This window comes from Phlebotomus papatasi, chromosome 3 (genome assembly GCF_024763615.1).
Source record: "Phlebotomus papatasi isolate M1 chromosome 3, Ppap_2.1, whole genome shotgun sequence".
Classification (NCBI taxonomy): domain Eukaryota; kingdom Metazoa; phylum Arthropoda; class Insecta; order Diptera; family Psychodidae; genus Phlebotomus; species Phlebotomus papatasi.
The window spans coordinates 75,958,052-75,977,106 of NC_077224.1; the positions used below are offsets into that span (position 1 = coordinate 75,958,052).

The 19,055-nt window shown below is 33.1% G+C and overlaps 2 protein-coding genes across 2 annotated transcripts; one reads left to right on the forward strand and one right to left on the reverse strand.

Moving 5' to 3' along the window:
• Window positions 1-5,134: 5,134 nt before the first annotated feature.
• LOC129805825 (luciferin sulfotransferase-like) lies at window positions 5,135-6,706 on the reverse strand. The gene is made up of 3 exons (XM_055854015.1): window positions 6,375-6,706; window positions 5,562-6,022; window positions 5,135-5,457 (listed from the first exon to the last, which is right to left on the reverse strand). Exons 1-3 carry the CDS (start codon window positions 6,704-6,706, stop codon window positions 5,234-5,236), a joined length of 1,017 nt encoding a protein of 338 aa, XP_055709990.1. The 3' UTR covers window positions 5,135-5,233.
• A 2,845-nt stretch (window positions 6,707-9,551) lies between these two features.
• On the forward strand, window positions 9,552-18,683 carry LOC129805821 (WD repeat and FYVE domain-containing protein 2). The gene is made up of 4 exons (XM_055854010.1): window positions 9,552-10,853; window positions 10,922-11,345; window positions 17,802-17,943; window positions 18,016-18,683. Exons 1-4 carry the CDS (start codon window positions 10,326-10,328, stop codon window positions 18,152-18,154), a joined length of 1,233 nt encoding a protein of 410 aa, XP_055709985.1. The 5' UTR covers window positions 9,552-10,325; the 3' UTR covers window positions 18,155-18,683.
• The last annotated feature ends 372 nt before the right edge of the window (window positions 18,684-19,055 follow it).

Below are 19,055 nucleotides of genomic sequence, written 5' to 3' on the forward strand. Positions count from 1 at the left end.
AGAAGTAAACACTTTCTGGGGAGGATGTAAACACCTGTATAGAATTTCCATTGATTGGAGATCTCTTATTTTAAGAGACAAAAGACGGTTGGATTTTGAATATGCATGGAGGGAGAGAGAAAGAGGAAAAAGTGGTGAATAGTATCAGCTGGAAAAAAAGTAGGGGAATGAGCGGTCCAGTCTGGGCATTACGTAAGACTTGATTTGACAAAGAGACGTGAGGAGAAAAGTGTACAAGTTTATTTTGTGAATTATAAGTTAAATATTAGTTCAAACTACAGAAAAATTTACGTGACGTAGAGTTAAACGTGTTCAGTGAAATCTAAGAGGAGAATTGGTGTAAATAAATAATTGGTGAAGGGAATAATTGTGTTTCACTGCCTCAGTGGATTATGAGAAGGGCATTTGGCGGTCATCGAGGAAACGTCTTCTGGAAAATCCAGCCGCCTACGTTCCGGATCACTGTTGAAGATATTTAATAAAGGAATATATATTTCCAGGTACAGCAGACTCTTCGATATCCGGCTGACTGGGGGACAAAATGACATTTAGGTTTTTTGAATGATCAACGGTTTTTCTATTTTGTGCAGTGTGAATTTATTTTCTGTCTGACAAAGAAAAAGAGAATTTTCTTCATGGTGTGCTTATGTTTCATTTTTTATCACAATTATGTATTAAAAACTTCGATACAATGTTAATAATACTTTAATTCACTCTGGACAAACTTCATGTTTAGTGAAAATAATTTTGAATATATTAACCGCCAGTGTTTGGCAGCTGTCACCCGGATATCGAAGTGCTGGATATCGAAGAGTCTACTGTACGTGAATATCACAAACGGTAGAAGGAAGCCCAAGAAACACACAGTCCCTGACAGATTTATAACACCACAATATATTTATAGGTAAACTGGGCAGGAAGAAGAGGGTATTAAAGATCACAGAATCCTATCACAGAGAAATTATTGTTTACCACAGGTAATTCTCCACACACCCTTTTTTCCACCCTTGAAATTAACTTTGCACCACCTTCGATTATTTTAATTACTTAAAAGATATATAAAGACTGCATATTTTTCAAAAAATCACGATATTTTTTACAAAGAATAATTAAAATAGCAAAAAAACTAAAAGCATGCATATCAAAGACATTTTTCAATGGAGTTTCCCCATATTTTGACATCATGTGACTTTTTATTGAACACAGCGCCACCAATTTTTTTCGTAATCTATGAATTATGGCCTCTACACACTAGACAAAATTATGTCCATATTGAAGAGTTTTTCCTACATAAGCGTAGGAAATTTGCTTCAATATAGACATAAATTAGTCTAATGTGTAGAGGTCTTTATAGATATTTCGCTTGAAGGTCAATTTTCCGCTCTTTTATCTACTCATTTTGTGAAATTGAAACTGCCTGTTTACATCTACCCCAAATGCTGTTTTCTCACCAATTATTAATTCTTTTGAAATAATGAGAATCTCAATTGGTCTAGTAAATGCATAAATATAATCCTAAAAGATGTAGGAAAGAACTGGTATTGCTATATTTCGATTATTTTACACAGTTTTTAATTTCCAGGTGGAAATCCAAATGACCAAAATAATTGAAATATCAACATTTTCGGGAAAAATGATTTTTATTTTTAAAGTATTAGGATTTTATTGACCAATTCATCTGTGGACATACATCCCCATGGTATCTATGAATGCTTATGGGTTTTATCCTCTGGAGTCTTAAAATTATTGAAAAAAATCACAGTGTTTACAACTACCCCAGTTTACTACTGCCCCAGTTCCCCCTAAACAAAAAACTCGTTGGATTTCAAACAATTTAATGGGTAATCACTCACAAAATCCGTATGACATTTGGTCCCGCTCTCACGGATAAGCGAGAGTCTACTGTAAAACCGTGACTTTTGCATTTTATCAACGTTAAACATCTTGAAGTTGTGTTATTACACTTGCACATTAAAATTTTAATATGATTCACATTAATTGTCGCTGGTGAGAGTCCAAATGTGTAATTTGTGTGTTTGAATCATTTTATATTCAAAATTTGATCTATTTGTTGATAAAAAGGTAGACTTGGCCCGAAAAATTTGATATAAATTGATTTATAGCATTAATGCGAAAAATTAATGCGATTTTCTCTTTAATTTTTTAATGTGAAAAATATTTTTGCTTTAGGTGAATTGAAACTTATTTTTGCAGGCCAAGTCCACTTCTTTATCAATAAATAGAAAAACCCCAAATATTAAGTGACTCAAAGACACAAATAACATATTTCGACGCTCACAAGCGACAATTAATGTGAATCACATTAAAATTTTAATGTGTAAGTGTGATAACGCCGTTAGAAACTGTAATATTCAGAGGAAAGATTGAAAAATGTTTTGAATGTCATGACGGCAGGTGATTCCTTTAAAAACGTCTGTTAAGTATGGAGTGCCCACGATGACCCTGCATGATAAACTTTCCGGAAGACAATCAAAAGGAAAATCACTGGTAAGCCTGTACAAAGTCAAGAAAAAGAATGATCTAAGCTTGTGGAGGATTATGAAATTAGCCGAAACTAGATTTCTTGTCGTTAAATCCAAGCTTCAGAATTGGGCTAGAATTATAGTGAAAAATTATAGTAGAGTCTCGCTATAGGCCATCGCTCTATAGTCCACAATTTATCGACCGTTGATTTCAAAACACTGATTTTAAGTTAGGTTATGTTTTTTAGTATGCGACATGCATAATTATTTTAATATTTTTGGCAAACTTTATGAAGTAGTTGTGATAATTGCGATCCACAATAAAGAGAGCAAGGACAAGTACCACAATCGCAAAGAAAGTGGAAGCCGTCGAGCAATTTCAATACTAAAAATCGTTGATCATTTTAAAAAATTACATGGACTATAGTGCGACCCAAGTGTCAAATTTGAAACCAAATATGGACTATAGCGAGACTACTGTAGAAGGCGCAGGCAGACCTCACCAACAAACTCCCTGGAAAGTGATAAAAAAAAAACTGCTCCTGATGGAAGGCAAAATATCTGTGCTAATAAGGGATGGATGGCAGAGAGTGTTTCTCCGAGTACATATTAATTAATTAGAAAAATTTTCAAATTTGTATTATTTTTAAAGGGTTTTATTTGTCGGCCGATACCCGCATTACTCCTGGCGCTCCTGGCCGATATGTCCCCTTTATCTGATTTTATATGGCAGATACAATATATACACAGTGCATGGTTGCAATTTTATCTATTTTTTTTTACTAATTTCTCTAAATATTAAGAAATCAAATGTAGAGATATATAGATAAATGGATTACTAGAGTTCCAATTAACATGTTCAAAAGTACCAAAAATTGGTTTGGAGCTTTTATTTTAAGCAAATTGTGGAGCATTTTACTTAACTGGCCGATACATACTTCCCTTACCTTACATAATGCCATTTCGCGCGTTTTTTTCGGTGCCAAAAATGTGCATAATCCTGGGATTCAGTGTAATTGTGGCCACATCGGGTCAGGGATTTTTTCAAATACTACTTTACCTTGACTTTTACACAATTTTCTGGATCTGTTAAATTGATAACGTAAACTATTTCCGAATTAAATTTTATATGAGACGCTCAGAGCAGAAGTGGTCTCCTTTGTATGCATTTCCCGCATTTCCCTATTAAAACACTCCACTTCTGCTCTGAGCGTCTCATATACAGTAGACTAGACTCTCTCAAATTCGGGCATTTGGGACCAAAATGTCAGCTGAAATAGAGAGAAATTCGGGCAACATACTTTTTGAAATGCAACGATTTTTTATTCATCTGCATACAAATTGAGCTTACACACTCATATATATATATATCGTAAATTGCATGAAAATCCCTTAATACAGTAGTAGACTCTCGCTAATTCGGCTCTTTTAAGATCGGGCTACTTTTAAATTCGGGCAGCGGTTACATTTTCGAGCACTAAAATATTCAAAAAAAAAAATATGCTGCTACAGTAGACTCTCGCTCAATCGGCTCTTTTTCAATCGGGCGCAAAAATTTGTTGATTTTCAAGCAATTTTTTTTCAAATTTGCTGTATTTCCCCTTGTTTTATCGTGATTCTCAAAATTTGAGCGCTTTTTGTGGAATTTATAATGATTTTGATGCCCAAATCCCCCGATAATTTGGGTGACATTTTGCCCCATATGCCCGATTGAGAGAGACTCTACTCTACTGTATTCAATCTTCGATCTTCGTGATCCACGTAACTTCCTAAAGATTGTGACTTTAGTTCAAAACGAAAGTAAGGGTAAAACAGACATATTGCATTATTTTATTATTTTGTTTTATAAAGTATAGGTAGTAGGGCGTTTCAACTAGGAAAAAAAATTTTTGGCACTATTCTCACGGTGCTGTATTTGATGAGACAAGAAAGTTTTTCTTCTACGACCATATGATCAGACGCTGTTTAGAGGTGGCTGAACGACCCTCTCTGTAGTGTAAAATCCGATAAAATCAGAAATTTGTTCTACAGAGAGGGTCGTTCAGCCACCTCTAAACAGCGTCTGATCATATGGTCGTAGAAGTAAAACTTTCTTGTCTCATCAAATACAACACCGTGAGAATAGTGCCAAAAAATTTTTTTCCTAGTTGAAACGCCCTAATAGGTAGTCGTATTCCTATTACGAAACACAAATTAAAGCTCAATAAACAATTGCTTATTGAGTTCTGATAATCTTTTTGCTTGTTGAATAGCCTTCATTTTAAGAGAAACAGATTCAAAAATTAATTAAATGACTAACTAGCCTTGTGCTTCATATTTAAAAAGCTCTACTAATAAATAAAAATAGGTTAAAACAACACATAGAAAACACTGAAGTAACTATCGCATTTTTTTTTAATGATTTACATTTACGACAAAAACTTTATCTAGTTCCTGTTACCGTTTTTCCTACGTATTTATAACATATACTTGAAACAAATTAAACTTTTTTGTTTGCAATCGTCAATTATTTGCGTAATGCAGATCAAGACTGAAAAAATCAATATTATACGTCGTTATCGCAAAAATACAACAAAAACAGAAAAGCTAATTTGAGGAGTCATATCAATAAATATTTATATTTTTTTTAAAACAATTAAAAAAAACACTTTAACATCAAAGAACTTTATTTTATTTTCGTCCACCGCTGTCTTATTTAATGTTTATGACGATCTCTGAATGAAAACACTCTTTTCAAAATATTCTTAGAGTTAGATGTCACAGAAAACACGATGAATATCTGGGTCCATATTATTTTTTTCTATTTCTGTTAGAGTCCACTTATCAAACTGCTCAATCACTTCTTTTGGCATTTCTTCCTTGTAAGATCCTATCACTCCCTTCCTCACAAAATGAAAGTCAGCATCAGGTAGTGTTGTTTGAAGGTCCCTTTGAAATTTATCAACGTGCTTCTCAAAATTTATCCTAGAATTTTCTATAAAAAAAGACACCGCATTAATTTTTCGTCCCTTAAAGTTAATTTAGTAGGTTATTAATAAAAAAAAATCGCTAAATATAAAACTGTCTTGTTTAACTTACTAGAAAATCTTGAAAAAGACAAGTAGTCTGCAAGCTCAAGAACTTCTTCTTTTTTCAAAGATTTTCCCAGAAACTGAGCAGTTTTTCTAATAACATTGGGATGATCTCTCTTCATCTCTTCATATGTGAGAAAAAGTATGTTGTCCTCATTTCTTATGTGCCAGAAGTTAGACACATGGGTATGATATGGAGCAAACATAACCCGATCCTTCATAAAGATATCGAAAAAGTCTTCCCAACTCCCAGAAAAGTGGTGCACATTTCTATAATAATGGTAGAAGGAGATGGCTACATCTTTAACATTTCTAGCCACGTAGATCATTTTTGGTTTAACTGTCCATAGCTGCTTGGGAAGCAGAGGGGCTGGCAATAGACTCCTGATAAATCGACGAGATTTTGATTCTCTCAGCATGTTCAGTATATTGGGTAATTTCACTTGCTTAGATAAGATGTAGTTCGTTCTGAGAAAATATTTATAATATTATATGAAATATATGTTTCAAAGAGTATTTTTAAGCGTGAGTATCTTGATTCTAAGCTACTCTTTCTAAATAAAAATCCCTTAATGTGTTTTAACAACCAGATTGAATTTTTCATATCTTAATTTATAAAGCACAAATTTAGTGAAATATTATGCACATTTCGAATTAACCCACTTTAAACTGATCCTGAGTGGTAATTTTAACAGAGATACATTTGGGGTATTTATTAAAATATACAATAAGGAGATTATACCATTATGAAAGATTCTCCACGTTGGTGATACATTTCGAACGAAATACGTTTGATCACTATGACACTATGTAAACTTACTCAAGGTAGGTAAAGGTCTCTGTTTCATATTTCTTTTCAGATCGTTCATAATCTAAATCATTGCAAATCTGCCAAATCATTTCCTGAGTCCATGTAGATCCGGATTTTGGAAAAGCTAGCAACCAAACATCATCAGGACGCACTTCGAAATCATAAATGGTTTCTATGGAGTCCTGGAAGAAACCAGGAAGAAAGTACGAGTGATCTTTCGGCCATACAGGTGCTTGCGAAACGTCCGTATTTTTCACAATGATAAACTCCTCCATTCCAGCATATTTCACTTTTTCAACCTCTTCTTCTGTACCAGAAAATTTCTCCCAAACAATTGGCATTTTTGAAGCAAATTCTAAAGTTAAACTAACTGTCTTATACTAAAAGTACCTTATATTTGGTGGTATTGTTCAGAATTATATTTAGTGTATGTTTTGTGACGTGTGAGTAATAAATTTAATACAGAAAATAATAAAGTGTTACAGTGAGAGGCAAAATTGTATCAATGTTTCACGATTCTCTATAAAAAAATGAATATCTCATGATCTAATTGCAAATTTCATTTGTTATAGTAATTGCAATTTTTGTTATATAAATTTTGTAACGCATTATTCCAGAGAGCATTGATGATAATAAATCTATCTATCTATCTGCTAGCTAATTTATATTTCGTCTCATTTTTCTTAGTGACAATTTGATATGACGACAGCTCAGAAATAGTTAATAAAATATACATTATTTTGTCATTTTTTTTTTAGAAATAAGATAGCTATTATTGAATCCATTCATTTGATGTACAATAATAAGAAAGTAAAGTTAAAGTAATTGATTTATTGGCAAATACAAATCTCAGATTTAAATCGATCTCCTGTAATGTAGGCCATTCGCGAGTTGTTCGTTTCTCTGAGGAGTCGATGGAGTCTGAATTAGAACTATTTTTCTCTGGTGTTTCCTCAATATTGTCGTATTATATTAATTTCCTCAACAAATTCCACCTATTTAACAACAGATTTCATTGATAAAATTCAGTAATTTTCCTTAATTTAGGAAAAGTTAATTTTACATGAATTCCGTTACGTTTTTGCAATATTGTTCAAATTAGAGGAGTGAGAATGTCATCTACACACACCTCCCAAATGTTCAAATTTGAGGAACTCTACTATACCCCATTTAATCTTCCATGCTTCACTGAAATATAAATAATTGGTGTTTGAAAATTTTCCTCTATCATAAAATGCTTCAAATTCACAAGAAATTGCAACGATTTAGTGAGTACGCCAGCCTTACATAAAATAGAAGAAGAAGAAGATTCATATAATAATTGTAATAATTGCTTATTGATTTTTCCCAACTTTTCGGCGATAAAGATACAGCGCCCGCTCTCTAATCCGTATCGGCGTAATCCGGACGAGTTATCGACGGTTACATTTAAAATAATTTTGAGGTCATGTATACATGTGTGTTTAGCAATGAAAATTAATTATCCTGTGATGTTTTTGTTTAATAAATGAAGTGTAATAGCATAGAATTCTCTAATTATGTCTTTCTAATCTTCTTTAAAACTCTCATTCTAATTCTACAAAAAAAGCCTTGTATTATATTTTCGAGACGTTGAACAAATTCAAAAAATTCATCCGGATTACAAAGCGGACATCTGTCATATTGTCTCCCAATTATCCGGATTACAAAGCGGGCAGTGTAGATTGAAAAATGCATGTTTATTTCAGTGGAATGATAACTTTTCGATACTATCGAATCTATGGTATCGATAAATCTGTCTTGTAGACTGAGTAAATAACAGATTTTAAACATTATTGGACCACATTGCGATTATTGTACCATTTTAAAAAAAAATATGATTGTTGCTAAATATTTGTAATATCCAAAAAAAAAAGTGTAACTTCGTCAGTTAAACTTGTAACTTCCTTTTGACAACTTTTCAGGGGACGAAATTTTCAGTTCAGCTTTATTTTTCTTAAAAATGAGCCCCGAATGCGATACTTTTGAGTCAAAATAATAAAAGTGGCACTAATAAACTGTAAGTTAACTCGAAAAAATCTTTATTAAAATGATTTGAAAGCTGAGATAATGAGATATATGTTCGATGAAACACAATAAGATTTTATCGTAACTTCCATCGTTTATAAATCCGTAAATTCCAATGTATGGAGATCTTGGAAGTTACGACAATTTTTAAAAACACATTATATAAATTTTAATTACTCTAGTGACAATGAGTGTCTTTATTTCACTATCCCTGTCCCTAAAAGCTTTTATTTCATAAATGGTATTAAATAAATTTTGTGCACCGCGTCATTTGTTTTGTTTTGAATTAATGACAGATGGGCAGGGATTTTTTTTCACTTTTTTCTCACAAATAATGAATTAAAATGATTTAATGTTGTATTATTCGTCCTATCTTTGGGTATTTGGAAGAGTTTGTGAACGTTTTAATGAGAAATATTAATTTTTTTCTGCAAATTACAAGCCACGCAAGTGAGCAAAAGAAGTTACGGCAAATGCTGATTACACTCGGCTCTTCGTTATCCGGTACTTCGTTATCCGGGTGACAGCTGCCAAACACTGGCGGTTGATGTATTCAAATACGATTTTTTACGAAGCGTGCAGTTTGTCCAGAGTGAATTAATGTGTTATTTTCATTTTATCAAAGTTTTTGACACACAATCGTGCTACAGGTTCAAAATGAAACATAAACACACCACAATGAAAATTCTGTTGTTTTTCGACAAAAAACAAATTCCCACAGCAGAAAATAGAAAAACCGTTGACCAGATTCAAAAACCCAAAATGTCAATTTTTCTCAAATGAGTTTAATAAACAAAATTACGCTGATTCTAAATATGTATCCCAAAATCGCAAAAATGAAGTTACGATAAATGCAGATTTAACTGACGACTCATATAATTTCTTCTTCTTCTTCTTTATTTTACTTTTACGGCTGTTGGATTCAAATTAGATCCATATAGCCAATAATTTAAAATTTTTAGAATCTACAGTCGATACTATATCGAAAAGAACATGTCACGGTCACCGGGTCACCCGCGACTTTACTTTTCGCCCTTTTCGCCACACCATCCATATATTCGCCATTCAATTTTGTCTGGATATTTCGTAAATTGCCTCTCATCGTTTTTTACTTTTGCATTTTTGAAAAAAAATGAATAGAGATAGATAGTTAGATAAATTGGTTTAATTTGTGGATCGACACTGAGGCCATTTCCACAATAAAAAACATAAAAAATGAATGAATTTGAAATGAATATTGGAGTGAGCTGAAGCTAGCACACAATGACGACCCAAATTTGACAGCCATACTGGAAAACACAGTGAAGTGCAAATTAAAATGTGTGAGATTTAATCGCTTCTGGGAGTGGGATCTGATGCTGGAAGACAATTATTGCACTAGATTATTCTTTCCCAGTGCCCAGTAATGTTCTCAGTGTCTTTCTGAGTGTTGTTTTTAGGGTTTCTAGTTGTGTCCTCCAGAACGCAAATTGTGTCTTTCCCAGAGCACAATTTGCGCTTTAACAGGGCACAACTTTATCTTGTCTCCCTAATCAGTGGATTCTTGATACTGTTGAACACGATCACCAGATTCTTGTTTTTTGGTCTGTAAGTGTAAGTGTTCATGTGAGTGACTTTCGGCCGGAAGATTTGTGAATTTTCACTGTTTTCTTGAGTGTGCAAAATTTTTGTTTCAAATGTTTATAAACAAATCGCAGCGCCCTCAAGGTGGTATAAAAAGCAAACTTTGCTAAATGCTAAGCGCCTCTGGTGGAAATTTTTGGAAATCTGTGTGAAGTTTTTCCAAGAGCAATCTGTCAAAGGAAGTTTTGCGTCTTGTGGGAATTTTTCTTTTGCTGAAGAAAAAAAACTAGTGAAAAAGTTCAAGTGGTGTGCAGTGTGTTGTGCAAAGTGTGAGAGGAACGAACGAGTGATATGGCGGCAGAGATAAAACCAGCCCCACGTACGGGGAATGACCAGAGATTCAGTACGTCAAAGCCAAAGCCTGAGCTTCTCAGTAAGCTGGAAGGCAGTGGCGACGACGTCAATGCTGCCTGCCTCATTCCTGGTGAGGATGGCGTTATCAGTGTGTCGGATGACAAGACGATTCGGGTGTGGTTAAAACGGGGCTCGGGGCAGTACTGGCCAAGTATTTGTCAGTACATGCCATCCGGATGTACGTCTCTGGACTACATTCCCGAAACGAGGCACTTATTTGTGGGTCAGGAGAATGGCACAGTGTCACAGTACCTTCTGGCTGAGGATTGCAACAGTCTCCAGCTCATACGGGACTTTCTGGCTCATCAGGCTCGTGTTGTGGCTGTGGTGTTTGCCAAACACAGTGGCTGGATACTCAGTGCTGGACGAGATAAGATCTTTTCCTATCACTGCACCAGCACTGGCAATCGCATCGGCGGATTCACTTTTGAGGCCATCTGTACAGCCCTCCAATACGATTCCCAGGTAAGTTTTACCCCTTTTCCCAAACCTGGATAAATTCTCAAGATCCCATTGCTTTCCCTTCCGTGAAGGCCAAGTACGCCTTTGTGGGCGACTATGCCGGTCAGATAACGATGTTGCGTCTCGATTCGACCGGCACCACCGTGGTGACCACATTCAAGGGACACACTGGCTCAATTCGTGCCTTAAGCTGGGTTCCGGGGCCACAGCTACTCTTCAGCGGCTCTTTCGACCAGTCGGTCATCGTGTGGGATGTAGGCGGACGCCGTGGCACTATCTATGAGCTCCAGGGACACAGCAACAAAGTGTCAGCTCTGGCCTATGCCAATGGCGCGCAGCAGCTCATCTCTGCCGGCGAGGATTCCGTTATTGTGTTCTGGGAGATGAATGCGATGCGCAAGGAAGTGCCCGAATGGGTGGAATCGGACATTTGCCAACTCTGCAGCCGACCATTCTTCTGGAATTTGAAAGCAATGATGGATCAACGACAAATTGGTGAGTCATGCTCTTTCCCAAGGGGATTGTCTCGTTATCATTTGCAATAATTTAACGTGGCGGAGAATTTTTTTGTCAACACGTTTTTCTTTGTAGAACAAAAAAATGTCAATAAAAGATAAATTCTAAGTCAGATGAATTTATCATACAATTTCTAAAATTGTGGATAATCAAATTAAATCCTTATTTGGATAGTCAAGAAAGAAGCGATAAAAAATGATTAAAATTTATTTAAATTTCGCAAGACAGTAATACAGATCAAGGCCAAAAAGAGTATCGCAATCACATGTATCGGAAGGAATAGTAAAAAAGGGTTGTAGGTGCAAACAGGCTGAAATTTAAATATTCAGGATAGGTTTTCAAGTGAATAACATGCTCCATAATACCACAGAATTTATATAGAATTGTTTTTTTTTAGAGTTTTTAAAATTTTTCTTTCAAAATCCATTGCTTCTTTTGGTTACAAATTACTATTTAGCACTAGTATATTATTGAAAAAAATACTGAAAATGAAATTTTGAGACATTAATTTTTGAACTATCCCTAGCAGCTGGATCTCACTCAAGAAAAATTTATTAGCGGAAACAGGGGCAGAATTAGTCAGCAGTAATATCAGACATCAGACAGTGACGTGTTATAGTTTTCCTTAGAAAGAACCTTAAAAAAACTAATATTTATTCGGAGTAATTAACCCCTTTATCAGTTCATTTTAAACACGTTTTTCACAAATGACAGGAAAAGAGAAATTTCCTTTTCTGGCTCATTCTGTCCCAGTGTCCCCTTTTTAAGAGTAAGACACTTTATTTTGACGAATATTCGAGCAGTAAAAAAATTAATTTGGTCAACCAAAAATTCAACAAGGTCAGTAATGGCTTCGGCACACCTTTTAGATCAGGAAAATTTCATAAAGTCAAAATTCACATCCCTTTCTTTCGTAAAAGATTTGCATGTGTCTGTCCTACTCTTTCGCACTCTTCTTCTTTTTTTGAACATCACACCAAATTAAATTTAGTTCAATCCAATTTTTGTTTCTGAAAAATGGGATAGACTTAGGATAAGTGTGCCAAATTCCGGCCAGCATGCAATACCGGCCACATTTTTTATTTCTCAAACTTCCATGAATTTTTAGTTTTTGTGTGCTCTAGAGATTATACAATGTAAAAAATAACAAAAAAATATCGTTTCGACGAACAAGATGATCAGCAAAAGATAATGTAAGAATTACGAAAGGGCAAGAAACGATGTGAATGCAGGTGTCCGGAATAGGCCACTAATGCTATGTCTAAATTTTTATTCATTTTAAAATGTATTAAGAATGATTTTAGAGAAAATAAAGACGGTAAACTCTTTACAAGATTCCAAGCAAAACTCCTTATAAAAAAGTAACAAAAAAAATCAACTTGTAATGAAAATGTTGGATTTCAAACTTGAGATTTTGGCGCTTATATGCAACTATATCGAAATTTAGCACACTTACCCTATTCAAATCTTTTAAGGAAGAAGGGGACGAGAATCTTAATTTCACGAAATTTTACAGTTCAAAAAGGAGTACCGAAAGCAATAAAAAATGGTCAGTAAAAATTAAAAAAACTGTGAGAGAATTAATCGTACAGTTTTTTTTTACTTACCGTTTATCGCATTTTCGTTCTATTTCTTCAATTTTCTTACATTATTTTCACCTAGTGCCACCGAGTATGAGATAAGGTAATACGGTAATGCAAAATTTACGTAAGAATTGCAATGAAAATGCGTATATTAACGAAATACGGTGTAAATTTTACTGTCAATGTGATTCTGCCCTAAGAAGTAAAAAATAAAATATGTTCAGTAGTTAATTAAAATTGGTCAGTAAAAAATTATAAGTGGCCAGTAAAACATAAAATGTGTTCAGTAAAAAATTAAGAATGAGCAGTAAAAAATAAAATATGGTCTGTGTGATTTGAAAAACTTTAAAGTCGGCATTAAAATTTTTCAAATAACTCTTTGCATTTCAATTCCAATTTTCGTCATTTTCAAGTGAAATTTTGCACATTTCAAGTCAAAAGAAGGCTTCAATGGAGTGTGAAGTTAGAAGCCTGTGTCTCTCATAACTTCCGGGATAATCTATTTTAAAGTTTTTCGGATATACTTTTATGCATTTATCATCCACTTTTCCTCATTTATAATGCAAAATTTACAGTATAAAAATTTTAAGTAAAATCATTATGCCTGAATAAAATTATTGTTTTTATTTTTTATTTATCACAATTTATTTTTTTACTGTTCTTTTTAATTTTTTTTCTTGACCAATTACTATTTTTTATTGATCATATTTTATTTTTTACTGCTCATCTCTAATTTTTTGCTGAACATTTTTTATTGTTTACTCATTAATTTTTATTTTTTACTGATAATTTTTAATTCTTTTTAGTAATCACTTTTTGATTTTTTATACTGATCAACTCGAACATTTTTACTGGTCAACTTGAAGTTCTTACTGCTCATTTTTAATTTTTTTTATTGATCAAATTTTGCTTTTTACTGACCAAATTGAATATTTTTACTTATCATTCCGAATAATACTGAGCAAATTTGTTTATTTCCTACTGAAAAATTTTTAACAGAAAAACAATAAGAAAAAAAAACACAAATGAAATAAAACTCATAAATTCACAAGACTCAGTTCTATAAGTATAACAGAAATTACATTCATTAAACCAAGAGATGCATAAAATATTTTTTATATAGATTTGAAACAATAAACATCCAATTAACACAATGGTGTTAATTTCTCAGTGAGGAAATCTGGAACAAAATGTGTCAAAACGGATATTTTATTTTTTCACGAGTTCCCATTCCCATGAGACTTAAGAAATTTTTATTTAATTACTGCACACTTTTAGGAAAATTTCGCGATTACATTTTTGCCAAAAACCATTTCCCCCATCTTCAAGCAAAATAAATATACATTTTGAGTATTCTTTTCAAAATTTATTTTGTGATAATTTTCACAAATTTTAGGTAAAATATTTACCAGAGATGGAGTAACATAGATGCGAATGGCTTTGTACTCCCGGTTTTTTGGAAGCTTTGCTTCAATTCTAGGACTTATGTATGGTCCAGTGACAATGCTAGAATGAGAGAAAAACTTACGAAAACCACGGGTACAAATTCACCCCCGGAGTGCAAAGTTACCCGTATCTATATGGTAATCAAAATGATTAAAAAATGACCATCATTAACTCTTTCCGGACCACAACATATCCAACGAACGAATTTCAGTTAAACTCACTTTATTGTAACTCTTAGTGGTCAAATATGATACTTTTACAGAGAAAGAATTTTTTCCACCTCTGGGAAATTGGAAAACTCAAGGGTACTCTCGTCCCCAAAAGAACGGAAAGGATACAAACTTCAATTTTCCCAAAGCCAATATTATCGATTTTGTAAACTATTTGAGCGTGTCAAAGGACTCCTGTACGATGTTGTTAACTAAAACAAGGTGAATTTTATTGACCAGTATCTTGTGGGATGTCCAGGAAGTGCTAAAAAAGACACCCAGCTCCTGCTTGTAAACAGATTCCTCATAATATTTTACACATAACACTTTAAAACACATTTCTTTCAACACGATGTTATTGTAGACACATTAAGCTTTCTCAAAAGCATAAAAGACACTTCCCCGACAATCACAATTCACCAAAATCAGGAAGAATAGGAAAAACTTCCCTGAAAGCAATCTCCCTCGTTGCCAAATGTCAAAATTATCGGCCATATTGGCAAAAATTTCGCTCCCGCTTGGAATTTTCTCACAAGGTTTTGCTTGGAATTTTCTCTCTAGATTTTTGCAGATGAGAGTACCCATAAAGTGTTTGAACAAGTTTTTTGAAAATTTAAGAAAAAAATGTTTTTCGAATTTATGTAATCTGTAATTGTTAGTTATCATACTTATTGGCCCCGAGAGGTTTTTCCTTATTCTTGTCTAGAAATATGAAAAAGTCAGGATATCTGCAAAGAAGCAGAAAATCGGAAATTCACTATTTTTGACCAAAAATATCTAAGCTCAGGAGTTAATTGGGATCCTGCAAAAAATATCCTAGATTTGGACATCCTTATAGTTTGTACTTATCCAAAAGAATCGGATTTTTATCGATTCTAGATAGTCTAAAAAAAATTGTTGTTTCCATGGGTACCCAGTGTCCCAAAGGAGACGAAAGAGTTAACGTATTTTGTTTTGTTAGGAAATTTATTCCCTAAAATTTAGACCTTTTTTGGATGCCGAGGAATTTTTCCTATCTCCACTGAGAAAAAACTGGATGATTTGGGTGTCATATGCTCTGATTGATCTATTTACTAACCTTGTAGGGGAATGACTGCACTTCACTTTTAATTAAATCTTTGGATTTAAAATATTTTTTTTCCACAAGGAAAAAATCAATAAATGTTTTCAATCAATCAGATGTCATTAGCGAAAATATCTCTGAAAGAAAGTTTTAAGTAGAGAACTCAGCTGGCACAAGTTTGAAATGAGTTGATTACACTCACTTATTTAATGGATAAAAATATTATTTTTGCTTTTTCTCAAAGTTGAATAGTTATATTATATTACGGTAGTGACTATATTACGGAAATAAAAATAAAAGTATTATTTTAAGTGGACTTTATCTAGTTAGCGTAGTCATAACGATCCACATAGCGAAGAGCCCGGATTAGCGCACTTGATAGTAGGAGGTTTGTAAGAGGCAAATTTTCTTATTTTTTGGAGTATTTTTCACTATCAAAAATCCCGGAAATCATTTGATTTGAGCAAATTTCTCGCAGATGTGTCTGCTAGATGGCAAATTTCAGCTAATTCTCGAATTTTTAATGAGAAATTCAATTTAAAATTGAAGCTTGAAAATCCTAGTTTGAGAGTATAGTAATTTGATTGGTTAATAAAGGGATATTGAAAATGGAAAAATCTATCTTAAGGTGTCTACACATTGGAGCTGATTTCATCAAAAATTATATCAAGAATTCTTGAAAAAAATTCCTATTTTTGAAGGAATTTTAGAAGAAAAATGCCTCCACATTTGGGTTTATTTTCCATCAAAAATTCTTGACAGATTGCTATCATTCCCAAGTCTCTTGCTCTTGTAATTGCTTTTCATGAAAATTTGTTATTTCTCTGTTGAAAAAAAGCGAGAAAAATGTTTGTGGAAGTTCCTTGGGATAGTATTTAGTGAATTTATGTGGAAAATTTCCCAAAAATGCGAAGGAAGAGTGTTTTTCTGGAAATGTAGTTCCCGGTGGAATCCAACCCAGCCATTAAAGGAACATTTCCTCTGGTTTTTCTCTAGATATTGATGGAAATCATTGCAACTGTGTATTCCTGAGGTGTTTTTCAGTACAGTGGCTTTGTACACTGATTAACTTCTGGCAATTTCTAGAGAAAAATTAGAGGAAATGTTCCTTCAAATCTGATTCCACTAGGAACAACATCTCAAAAAAAAAACACTCTTGTTTTGCATTTTTGGAAAATTTGCCATACAAATTCACTATAAATACTATCCCAAAGAACTTCACCAAACACTTTTACTTACTTTCTCCATTAAGGCGTCTACACATTGGGAGCAATTTTCATCAAAAATTGCGTTTTAGACAGAAATTTGACGTTTCCCCCTACAACGCTGCAGGGAATTTCCTTCAAAAAAGCAATTTTTGATAAAAATTGCTCCCAATGTGTAGAGGCCATTAGAAAACAACAAATTTTCATGAGAAACAATCTTGAATCGTAATGATTTCCTTCAAGAATTCTGTCAAAAACGACTTTGATGAATTTTGTTCCAATGTGTAGAGGGTAATTTCCTTCAAAAATTTTTGATGGAAATTACTTTGAATTGGATATGATTTTTGAAAGAAATTGCCTACACATTATGGCCTCTACACATTGGGAGCAATTTTTGTCAAAAATTGCTTTTTTGAAGGAAATTCCCTGCAGCGCTGTAGGGGGAAACGTCAAATTTCTGTCAAAAACGCAATTTTTGACGAAAATTGCTCTCAATGTGTAGACGCCTTTAGACAAATTTTCTTCAAAAACCCATCTTTTTGTCAAAAATTCATACCAATAATGTGTAGGTAAATTTTTTGATGCACACTTCTTGAAGCTCATTTTTGACAGAAATTTCTCATAATGTGTAGACACCTTTAGATTCAGGAAAAATAAAAAAAAATAGAATATAAAAAAAAGTAGTGGAAAAGTTGCGAAAAAAATTTTTTTTGATAATACAATTGATTTGCAGAGGAATAAAATTACAAAATTTGAGGCCAAATTTTCATTGAAACTCCAATAGTGTACTGGCAGTGCATTATCATCTTTGCACAAACAGTGAATAATGTTGACAAACAAAATTCTCCCCTTTTAGCTGTTGTTTCCATTGAAAGAGTGCACAAGGGCAAGTTGAAATTCTCCATTTGTTCTATTTACATACTTTCCAGGTATAAGACAACATCACTGTCGTCACTGTGGCAAAGCTATTTGTGATAAATGTTCGACGAAACGTATTAATATACCGATAATGGGATTTGAATTTGACGTACGAGTGTGTGATCCATGCTTCAAAGTTCTCCAACCCATTGAGTAAGTTTAACATTTGAGGTAAAGTGAAGAGTTTGTTCTAAAGCTGGGGATGAACTTTTTCTCATTTAATAGGAGACCATCTCTGGCGATGTTTCATGATGCTAAACACAGCATTGTGGCGATGGATTTGGACGAAAGACGCAAAAGACTGCTTAGCATTGGTCAGGATCGCGTTATAAAAGTCTGGGACCTTTCATCGATTTGGGCTTAATTTGATGGACAATGGCAAATTGTGGTGGGGCAAAAGAGAAAAAAAAGAAAGAAAAACATGAAATAAGAAAAAAAAGCATGTGTAACACTACCAATATTCTCATAATGCCTCTGTGGCAGTGCTTATCGGCATTTTCTTCTTTTCTCCTGAATGTGTTTCCCACAAACATTTTTTGGGTAAGTGAATGCTATTTATTTTGACTTCTTTATTCTTCTTTTCTTTTCTTATTTTTTTCCTAAATTCACATTATTCGCAATAGATAACAAAAAAAAATAAACATCCAAATCAATATTCCTTAGTCCACCACAAAGAGGAATTAAAAAAAATCATATCATAAGTTAAAACATCAAATTTTTATTATGACTTATTTTTAATCTCATGTTAATACAATTTCATATAAAGAAAAAAATATTATTATTATTATTATTTTGTTAAATAATCACTACTCTAAGTGGGAAGATTTACTTTCTATTATTATATATTTTTTAAATGAATAAATAAGTTGTAATTGTGTTTAAAAAAAAAAAGAGAAAGAGAAAGAAAAACAAAACGAAAAAATATATTATAGAGAAAAAAAATTAAGAAAATAATGAAATCCAACAATCCTTCATTCCTAGTCATGATGCTAAACAATTTATCTCAATGACTATTTGTTTTTCTTTTTGGTGGAAAAGAAAATCAAGAAAAAAAAATTAAATAAACATAAAAAAAATGCTTTGCAACAAAAAAGGATTGGATTCATTCTCTTACGTTATTTCGCTGTATCGAGGAATATCAAATGAATCACTTATTGTATGAATGAAAAGTATATATGAATTCATTTCTATTATTGATATTTGAGATATTGAGATATTGAGCTATATAATTATTTTCTGTAAATATATGTTTACAAAAAAAGTGA